Source organism: Camponotus vicinus, unplaced genomic scaffold (assembly GCF_025532165.1).
Source record: "Camponotus vicinus isolate PSW18456_S1 unplaced genomic scaffold, iyCamVici1.0 SCAF_2, whole genome shotgun sequence".
NCBI lineage: Eukaryota > Metazoa > Arthropoda > Insecta > Hymenoptera > Formicidae > Camponotus > Camponotus vicinus.
Window position 1 is genome coordinate 13,254,082 of NW_028141956.1, and position 11,001 is coordinate 13,265,082.

General features: G+C 34.8%; 3 protein-coding genes across 4 annotated transcripts; 2 read left to right on the forward strand and 1 right to left on the reverse strand.

Moving 5' to 3' along the window:
* Positions 1–593: 593 nt before the first annotated feature.
* Positions 594–1,737, forward strand: Rpl38 (ribosomal protein L38). Its single transcript, XM_083091943.1, has 5 exons — positions 594–640; positions 812–858; positions 1,208–1,268; positions 1,344–1,466; positions 1,665–1,737. Exons 2-5 carry the CDS (start codon positions 856–858, stop codon positions 1,703–1,705), a joined length of 228 nt encoding a protein of 75 aa, XP_082948069.1. The 5' UTR covers positions 594–640; positions 812–855; the 3' UTR covers positions 1,706–1,737.
* LOC145967242 (uncharacterized) lies at positions 1,725–8,123 on the reverse strand. Its single transcript, XM_083091941.1, has 6 exons — positions 7,995–8,123; positions 7,362–7,605; positions 5,458–6,476; positions 3,099–3,333; positions 2,692–3,010; positions 1,725–2,609 (listed from the first exon to the last, which is right to left on the reverse strand). Exons 3-6 carry the CDS (start codon positions 5,845–5,847, stop codon positions 2,582–2,584), a joined length of 972 nt encoding a protein of 323 aa, XP_082948067.1. The 5' UTR covers positions 5,848–6,476; positions 7,362–7,605; positions 7,995–8,123; the 3' UTR covers positions 1,725–2,581.
* LOC145967241 (tektin-2) lies at positions 6,932–10,186 on the forward strand. 2 transcript variants are annotated; one of them, XM_083091939.1, is made up of 7 exons: positions 6,932–7,727; positions 8,090–8,332; positions 8,491–8,751; positions 8,817–8,990; positions 9,067–9,289; positions 9,508–9,731; positions 9,809–10,186. In XM_083091939.1, exons 2-7 carry the CDS (start codon positions 8,124–8,126, stop codon positions 10,005–10,007), a joined length of 1,290 nt encoding a protein of 429 aa, XP_082948065.1. In that variant the 5' UTR covers positions 6,932–7,727; positions 8,090–8,123; the 3' UTR covers positions 10,008–10,186. The 2 variants fall into 2 exon arrangements, with proteins under 2 accessions (XP_082948065.1, XP_082948066.1); XM_083091940.1 differs by having other exon boundaries at positions 6,932–7,596.
* The last annotated feature ends 815 nt before the right edge of the window (positions 10,187–11,001 follow it).

Genomic DNA, 11,001 nt, shown 5'->3' on the forward strand with positions numbered 1-11,001 from the left:
ACGCGGAACAAACGCGCGAAATACCCATCTATGTATCTAGAAGATTGGAATCGAAAGAGAATCGATAATATTAGTTTTACACTTTTTTTTTATCCGCACACGTTTCATGTATGTACAACGTGAATATTTTTTTTTAAATGCGAATACTTGCTCGTTCTAAATCTTCCTTCCTTTGGAAAATAGATGAACAAAGACTAAAAAGTTCTCTTTGAAATTCGATGATGAACGTTTTAGATGGTAAAAGGATTATTTACACGCGTGGAAAATCTAACTTACCGATCGAACTACTCAAAATTGTAAATTTTAATTTCAACGATATTTCCAACCGTTTTAATATTTCTATTCATGATTATTGTCAAAATTGCTTCTTGAATTTTTGAATTAAATTCCGCCGTCCATTTTTGCTTGAATTCAGGCTGCGGTCAAAGTGACGCTGAGGATGCTTCGAAGCGTTTGATTGACCAATCAGGTTAAAGAAATCTGCTTCTTTTACCCTGATTGGTCAATCAAACGCTTCAAAGCATCTTCAGCGTTCCCTTGACCGCAGCCTCAGTCGCTCATTTGACTGACTTGCCAGAGACACCGACTGATCATCGTAGTGTTGGCGTCGTCCTTTTCCTTCCGCTGAACGTGTCTCAGGGTGAGCATCGAGTATTCTTAAAAGTGTATTTTGTATCCGTTTTATTCGCTCGTCATCGTTTATCGTTTCATCGAAACGTTATTTCGCGTTCGTTCGAAAGTTGACGCTATTTTATACGTCCGAATCATTTTCCGTTTTATCACGTTTCTTATAGTTTTCATTTTGTTTCAGACTTGAAGTTTGTCAAGTTACATTAACAGACTTATAAACCGAATATGGTGAGTAAATAAATATGTTTACAGTTTTACACGACTGCGTTTTGCATTCCTCTTTGTGGACATGTATAAAAATATTTGCACTTTTTGTAATCGATTGAAATATTTATATTCGCGACAAGATAACCTCAAAAATAAATTTTTTTGATTGTTACATTCGTGTAGACTATTGAGAAGTATTGAAGATTAAAGATTAGAATTTTTAATATTTAAAATAAGAATTAAAAACATCGCCCTTTTATATTTGCCTAATTGTTTTTAAATTTTAATATCTAATGTATAGTCCAGCATGGACTTTAATCAAATAACCGAATGAAAAAATTGAGTGAATAATCTTTCTTTTCGTCTCTAGCCACGAGAAATCAAAGAGATCAAGGACTTTCTTCTGAAAGCCAGGAGGAAAGATGCAAAATGTAAGTATATATATCATCAATTCATATATATTTTTTCTTGCATAATATAATTGATTTGCCATTTCTCTTCTTCAGCCGTGAAAATTAAGAAGAATGCTGATAATGTCAAATTTAAAGTTCGTTGCTCCAGATTTCTATATACTCTTGTCATTACCGATAAAGAGAAAGCTGAAAAGTTAAAGCAATCCTTACCACCAGGTATAATATATAAACTCTACAAGATTGCCGATATTTCGTAACTAAAAATTATGTTCACGACATAATAGTATCTTCCAATGTTTCTTTCGTCATATGCTTTTAACGTTATATATATATATATATATTTATTATAAAATTATAAATAATTGAAATTTTTCTCAAATTACAGTCATTATAATATAATTTAAATATTTTTAGGCTTACAAGTAAAGGAAGTAAAGAGGAGCGAACGTGTATAAAATGAATAATTAAACTATCTTCTTAAACACTAGCATTTTCTTTAATTTTCTTATAGCTATTAATCCCCCTTTCTCAATAGTTTCAAATATCTTTGAAAAATATATCGTGTTCAAACGTTTACAATTACATTTTGTTAAAATTTGAAACATATATTCAATTATAAGAGGAAAAGACTTAAACGCCCGATCGAGCACAATTCACTTTTACCTCAGATTCGCAAACATGCCTCTTTGCATATATGATAAACTCAATAAAGTTGCCGATTGTATTTTATATAGTTAAAATTATTCACAATATAATATTGCCTTTTTTTTCTTACATATGCTTCTTTTGTAATATCTTATTGTAATATACACTTAATACAAAAATTTAATTTTTTGAAACAATAATTGAAGATCTCTCAAAATTATAGTGCAATCGTCGAGAGATATGATACATAATAACATTATTTAAACGCAGTATTTTTTGTATATATGGGAAAATTTGTCTGCTTATTTTGCAAAAATATTATAATAATATTAAAATGAGAGATTGTTGCTTTTGTTCCTCAGTTGTCTATGTGCAATTCATATACATAATAAGCATTTCTGAAAAAAGTGTACATAACATCAGTACATAGTCGCGTATACGGATGATTCACACGCACTTCTGTCTTATTCATATGACTCTTCACCTCTGTAAAGAGAGGATGTGTACATCATGTGACATACTGTGAATCTCTAGTATCATATATAGCAAATTATTCATGTTTTGATATATTTCTTTTGGTTCCATTCTCTCAAAACGCTCTTAATTTTCTCTCTTGTAAAACTACGGACTATATATATAAAGTAAATTCTTTGAATAAAATACAGATACTGGGACCGCGACGTTCTTTACTCATCGCACTCGTGATAAGTTGTCCTGCAAAAAAACGCAATTTATTGTAGCTGCAACAATTAATTTGCAAAAATAATTTTACATACAAGGAGGGGAATAAATGTACCTTTGCTTATCTTTATTACGTTTTGACAATCTCCTGCCATGATCGCATGTCGATAATGTATACCGTTTGGTATGCACCCGATTTGCCCTGAGTTCACGCATTTCCTGAGTCTTGGCTTTTTCCACTTTCTGCATAAACTTGGCAATGAGTTCCGGACAATTCAAGTTCTTCTCTGGTTCCCACGTATCATCAGCCGGACTGAATCCTTTCCATCTGATTAAAAATTCTTTTGTGCCATTCTTCTTAAAACGTACCTCGATTATTTTTTCTACCTCAAATTCCTTCAAAGTTTCTTTATCTTCTTTATCGTTTTGTTCGTCTAAAAAATGATTTATATACATAATGATTTATATTATTTTTACAATAAACATTTCAAAATGAAACGATTATTAACAAGAGCAACATACCATTTTCGGTTTGTTTTTTAGAAGAACCTTTAGATTTTTTCGATTTGTCTGTTTTTGTCAATCCAGTTTTCGACAATTTTGTGTCCTGCTCCTTAGCTAAAAACTTTTCTATCAATTCAGGACAATTCAAATCCTTTTCGTTTTCCCAAGTGTCGGCGGATTCCCCATAACCCTTCCATCGTACCAAAAACTGTCGACAGCCTTTACTGATACGAATATTGATGAGTTTCTCCACCTGAAAGAAAAATATATTTATATTAGTTTTATATTTTTTAGACTTTTTTAAATAAAGACGAATGAAACATATATTTACAGTATCTGCAATTTTATTCGCAAAATATTGTTGACTGTTAATTATTTATAATTTTATAGTATAAGCAAGCTACTCTCTTTAAATATAAAAAGTGTTCTAAAAATCTCGGATTGAGATATTATAGCAAAAAAGTTTTTAGAGAACTAAATGATAAAAGAGCCCCCACAATTTTTAATTTAAAAAAATGGTTGTTTTTTAAACACAATCAAACTTTCTATTTTTAATTCTTCCTTTCTACTCTCTACTTATGTTTTAATATTGCGCGAATGAAAGTTGCGTGCGTAATCATTCTTAATCATGCTAACGTCACGAATTAAATGCAAAATTAGTAATAATAATCTGCTTGAGTACATTTTTTCAAACAAAATCCCTTTATTCTAAATTATATAAATATATTGACATTTATGATTAGAGTGAAAAAGCGAGTAAAGGATCGAGAGCATATTTTTATTTCACGCATGTACAGTTAGAACAACATTTCAACAAATAGCCGGAAAGTTCGGTGTCAACGATTCTAGAATAGAGGAAAATTTGTATTGTATGCTGTTGCGCAAAAATGCTTTTAAATAAATAGAAATAAATATTGCGCGCGCTTCTGCTACCGTTCTTAATGATAATATTTATTTTAATAAATATTCTAACGTTCATTGCAATCAAGTGTAAGCTAATTGCATTTCCCTTTTTATAGAATATAAAAAAAAATTTCTATCGAATTATATCGAAAGAAACAATGATTCATTCTTGAACTATTTCGATTGATGTTTAAAGTGTCCTGTATATATAAAGCACATATAACATATTGTATAGTCAGTTTCATTTTATGCATGCGAGATTAAGTGGGGGTAAATGTGAAGTAGTGGGGGAGAGGGATCAAGTTTAGAGGAATTCACTTATATTCGAAAAATTATTTTTTATAAATAAAAAAATCGTGCAGTAGAGTTATTTAGTTTTTTGCTACATTACTCGTTTGCTATATTTTGGTCTCCAAATTTTAAAACATCCTATATAATTATAAAGCGAATTTCGCGCCTGTTACCAACCGCGTGTATCCCGCGCAACAACGTCTACTGCGTAGAAAAAAAGAGAGTGGGGGAAAAAGTAGAACCATAGACTTGTGAAACTTGAGATGGAGCCTTTTACGAGAGAAAGTTGAATGATAAAAGAATTGGGACTGATTTTGGTATTTTGTATAATTCCGTATAAAAAACGCTCAAATTAAAATGCGCTATTCATTCATGTAGATACAATGGCCGCGTAGTAGCAATTCAACATAATCGGTTTTTACTTTCAGATCCGGTCAGTTAGCGTCTAATTAAGTAACATCGGAAAATCTAGTAATGTTGCCCAACTGTTGAATCCGCTGAACGCAGCCAAATTACCAGTGTTTGTTAGCTTCTCATGTCAGTGATAAAAATTTCTCCAAATCCTGTCTGAAGTTAATGTTCTACATCTACATGTTTTCAAGTCATTGGCTGCGTTCAGCAGAAAAAGCTGCTTTACAACTGTTGTAAAATTCGTGAGCCTGATTGGTGTATGCTCTTAATTTTGGCTGAATCTAAGAGTATACACCAATCAGATTTTACAAATTTTACAACAGTTGCAAAGCAGCTTTTTCTGCTGAACGCAACCATTGCGTAAAATACGCGGTTGGAGTAACCCTAACCGAAGCGGCGCACAATCTACTGTACCCGTTGCGTCAACGAAACAAGATAAAAAACGTTAAAACAATATAATGTTGGAAAAATACTTTTATGTAAATTTTAAATATCGATGACGATTGATATTATTATACATATCGCATCGTTCACTTGTAAGAACGATACGTTCGACGTTATATTTGGACGCGATGTTTCACTCACACATCCAATGACTTTGAAGTAAACAGACCTCGCGGACGTTAAACAACATCTGGAGAACGGGTTTACGTAAGAAAATCTACATAGGGACGAAATTTGACTTGTCGAACACAATGTTGTTTACTACGAGACCGGGCCCGCGGAGTTAATCTAGCGTGGCCGGCGTCGACGACGCGGCGGCATCGCATACCTCGTACTCGTCCTCGGCGCCGGACTTGTCCTCGCGGGCCGACGTGGACGCCTTCTGATCCTCTTTCCGTCTGCGTTTGTTGGGGGACTGCGAGGACCTTTGTGGGGTGGACTTCTCGCCGTTTTCCCGCTCCTTCTCCTCTAACGCGGAATCGTCCGTCTCGACGCTGTCGTCCGCGTGCGCCGGCGACTTTTGCACCGGGGCGCCGCGCAGCGAGCGTCTCTTGGAGGCGCCTTTACGCGTGGCGGGCAAGTTGTTGTTCCTGCCGGCCTGCGTCTCGCCGTTGCCAGCGTTGTCGGTGGCTGCGCGCGCGCCGCCATTTTCCTCCGACTCGCTGTCGCTCGCGCTCTCGGACTTTCTGCGCTTGTTTTTCATGCTGAGTCGACGCATAATACCTCCGCACTATCGTCGACGCGGCGACCCCTCCGCGTAGAGCCTCCTCTTCGCGCGATCTCCCCGTTGACGGCCTCGTCGACCTTTCGTTCGCGACCCGCGAACACTGCGAACACGGTAAACCCGGGACACGGCGGCTCTCTCTCTCTCTCTCTTTTTATCTCGTTCTCTCGCTCGTTCGCGCGGGTCTTTCCCTTCCTCTTTCCTCTCTCTCTCTCCTCCTTTCTCCGTCGATGTTTCTTCCACACGCAATGTAGCTGCACTGCCGACGGGTTGCCTTCCCGCCACCTTCTGAAGTGTTTCAACCGAGTTTACGCTGGGGCGAGAGTACGCGTGCACTCTTGCTTTTGTAACGCGCCGCGAGACGCGCTCTCCACGCACACGCACGCCCGGCTGTGTCGGTGAAGAGAGAGTATACCGGGGAATATAGCGTTATCAGAGACGCGGAGGAACAAATCCTTCAGCGGATAGGAGAGCTTTCCTCCCGCGCGCATGCGCGAACATACACTATACCGTGTAATAATAAATTCCGACAATGGCGAGATCTTGTCTCCGATGACGCCGATCGAGGGCAATTTCGGCGAAAACGATCAATCCGGTTTCAATCAAGAGTCCGATAAAAACCTCTATAAAAATTATTGCCAATATTACGAAATTATTAGTTATTTAATATTTTTTTTTAATAGTTGCATTTTATTGTACCTTCTCATACGTTTCTGCAAAAGTCTAAATATTGCAGATAAAAAAATATGTCAAATGAATAAATAATATTTCAATTTACATAACAAAAAAATATTAAAACAGATATGAGATCAATATATAATAAATATTATTAATTTATAATTTAAATCCAAAAGCTCGAATTTTTGTATAAAAATTGAGAATTGATCCGTGGTGTGAAAAGTTAGATATTTAAAATTTTATCGAAAATAAATTTCTTTCCATTTATTTATAAAAATTTACGTATTTTTTTCGAAGTGTATTAATTTTTCTACTAATCGAGCGAATGATATTAACAACGATATCAAATATTGAAAATATTCGACAAGGAATCGAACGCGATGCACTTGTTTCAATTTCGATACTTCTCTATTTCGGAGTAATTACTCCCCGATTTTCTTTCATAAACTCTCAGCAGCTGTCGTTTCGATCCGACCATCGATTGACTTTCCCTCATCCCTTATATTTAGATGGATTCCGTGTCGCTATAGTTAGCTATATCCTCTGTACGTTACCTCTTCTCTTTTTCCACCCAACGTCCGAATATATACTCGCGTCGTTTTAAACACGGAAAGTGCACGAGTGTAAAAACGCGAGTATGAGTGTAGTTAAAACGAGCACACTTATTTTGCGACGTATTTTCTCGCATACTCACGAAGGAATCTCGAGCAACACTTTTCTCTCGATAAATCGATGAATGAAACGAGAGCTGCTGAGAATTTATTGCAAGACGCGGAATGGAAATCCGTCAAAAAATGTAGTCGATGCCGGAGACTAAATTTCTACTGTACCTCTAAAGACGACGTCTTCCACCGTTACTGGCCTCTGCACGAAGCGGCCATATTGACCATGAATATTACCGGAAACAATGGAGTAGTTTGAATACGACATCGATAATTTAAACGATCGATAATGTTTCATTGACGCCCACCCAAATTTGTCGTGCGAATTTTTGCGCAGTTGCGATAACACGACCAAGCAAACTGTCCTCTCTTCTTCTTCTTCGCTCGAACTCGTAGATGATGTGTAATGTAGCTTCGAAAAAAAATCCATAGAGAATTTGAAGGACTTAAATTGATTTATGGATTTTCAAAAGAGCGTATTTTCTCTTTCGTACATCAATTTAATTTAATTGAAGAATAGTAATCGTGACAAAGGTCTTATTTTTCTAAGATTCGGAGACAATTTGAAAATTAAAAAAAAAAATTAATCATTAATTTTTTCTCAACAGTCATCAAATTTTTAAATCGACACAATTAATGACATTAAAAATATTAAAATTGCGAGATTTAAATAAAATTTAAATTGAAAATATTAATCCAAGATGTTAACTCCCAAGCTCTAGTTTATCGTTTATTTCAAAAATTCATTTGAAAAATCAAGGAGATTTAGCAAGGATTAATTACACATATAATTTCGCTTACCTTGCCTTGTCTCGTTGTCCTGACAACGTCAGGATTGCGATCGAAACTTCTTACAAGCGCAGTTTTGGAATACTTCTTCCTCTGCTTGTCATCAGCTTCATCTTCATTTCTCTTGCCAAACGAATCAACATGGCCAAATTTGTGAGTATTTTTGAGAAGCCTGTACCTCATATTGGCTTACCGGATTGGTACGCCAAACAATGGGAGCTGCGACGAAGCGCGGACATTAGACGAGCCGAGGCCTGTCAATTACGGAATTCAGGCAAAAGTACTCGTTCCGAAGGAAACATCACGACAAAGTGGGACACTTATGCAAATAATACTCGATTGGTGAACAGGTGAGATATATAAACTATAAAAATAATTAAATTTTTATCAATTTTCCTTACGTTTTAAAATTAATTCGTCTTCATAAAAATATTTAAATCACAATCGATTTCAATCGATATTTACAGAAATCTAATTTTCGATATTATATAATATTTTATTTTGATAGAGTGACAGAATTATCGAGATGGAAGGACACACTGGAGGACTTGTTGCAAAAGTTATTAATCGAGATACGTTTGCTGAGCGACGAGAAGGCCGATACGGAGAAGGAAATTGAAAACATAGATCATCCTCTGCGAATTGTCAACGAGTGCATCTCGATAAGGGATTGCCGTAGGGGAACCGAGCTTACATACGACGAGACTGACATCGAGCTGAAGAAGGAACTCTGCGCGATCGCAAATGTTAAAGAAACGTTCACCAACAGGTGACCATCAAATTGATGATACATGATAAAAAAAAATTTCTTATATTCCCGTTTATGTATCGCAGGGCACAGGCCGCGTGGGAAAAGTTAAATCACTTGGAAGACGTTAAATTCAGGCTGAGTTTGGATATAGAAGATAAAAATGAAACTATTAGAATAGACAAGGGAAATCTCGAATTGGACGACATTTGCGCGAATATAAGCTACAAGCCGAGAACGTCAATTACTGAAAAAACAGAGTAATGTATTGCTTTTTCATATATGATCATTATTAGTAGCTAATTAGTAATCTATTTTGTTTTATTTCGCGCATAGTTCCATTACATACGAGATGTGGTCGGACCGATGTCAGCGCTTAAAAATGTTAATCGACAATGAACTGAGTGATGGTTACACTTTTCGCGAAGCTATGCGCGTAATGAAGGAATGTGCGCGAAATGATATCAAAGCTCAACAAGATGCGACGGATTACACTCTGAGAAAAAGGATTTATCAAACGCAAAAAGCTAGAAATGAGATGGAATGGCAGAAGCTCAAGGTGTCTGTGCCTCGAATCTTTTTGTCTCGATTATGATTGATTTTAATAAAAATAGATTATAAATAATTAATCTTATAATATTATGCTAATGAAGTTATTAATCTTTAATCTAAATAAAAGAGAAATTTAAAAAATGTATAATAATCACATAATAGAGGAAATATTGGACATATAAAAGAAGATATCTTTTCTCATTTGCATTTTTTAAATCTAAATAGGTGCAGAAGGAAATGGAAATGTTGGGAAACGAAATAATACAGTTGGAAAGAGCGTTAATGAATAAAACAGGCGTAGTAAAATGCGTCGAAACGCGATTAGAAAATCGCGCTTATCGACCTGGCTCGGAGCTTTGTAAGGATGAAGTTGAATTGGGCTTGAAGAATGAAGTTCTGCAATTGAAACAGACTAAGGAGGATTTGATTCAGATTATCGAACATGCAAAGTACATATTTGTGTCGTAATTAATCATTATCATTCACTATTCATTTTCTTAAGCTTGATATTAAATTTATCTTCCAGAGCAAGCTACAATAGCCTGGAATCTTTACTTACACGTATCGAGAAAAATCTGGATGATAAACAGCACTCTCTAAACACTGATGTCATGTGCTTAGACATAAGATCAACACTAAAGATAGGAGACAAATCAGGTTTGCCTGAAACAAACCGCAATATTGTGCTAACGCACATGGAGAAAGAAATTCCACTGGAATCTTAACTTGGCTATCTTATCTGACTTTCTTTCACTGCCACTTTCTTTCTTAAAATATAATTTTTAGCTCTATTGTGCCTAATATTTTTAGATTTTGTAACATTATCAGTTTTTTATCTTTATAAACAGATATTTATATTAACACACAAAGAAAATAAACTTGATTAAAGTTATATTGAAACAAAGAGGCATTAACTTGAATTCAAATAGTTGTAAATTATCTGATGGAAATAATTTGTGATAAAAAAATCAGCCACTCGATAAGCCGCATATTTCATTTCTCTGGCAATCAGCAAATGCAAATATAATATACAGCTTGCATTATATATATGTTTTTCTTTACCTTCATTTACAAGTTTTATATATGCATAAGATGTATATTTTTTATGATAGAAATACCTTTTCACATAGCATGTCCATCGTTTATCATAAAATTGGAAAATTCCTTGTTGCGTCTCTTTTTGTTAAACTCTTTTAGAGACATGTCTGAAACATTCAATATTTGATAAATATAAAATAAGTTTAGTTTAAATGTTCACATGTCTATTGCTTCTAATTTTATTTTATTTTTTGATTCTACAAGCATTCAAGAATGAATATTTATGATGTTACTATGACATAAATAATAATAATAATTATTTATAACGACTTTAGTTGTTTCGGTGACGCAAAGAGGAAATAATTAGCAATAATGCTTATAAGTTAAAATCGTATGAGCATCCAAAACTCGTTCAACACTTGAGGTAATCTAACCTGTTTCTTATAAAATTTTATTTTATCAACTATTTTGATTCTTTTCATCCGCTCGGAGATTATATCCTTGCACCGCTTCCTCGCAAAATACGCCAATTTCTGAAAAAATTTTTAGAGAATATACTTAAAAAAAAATATTTATTCATAAAATCGAGATTGGTGAAATACACTAAACACATCTATTTTACCGATTAATGCAATTAAACTCTCTGTTATCATATGATGAAAGTTACCGGCTGTCGATATA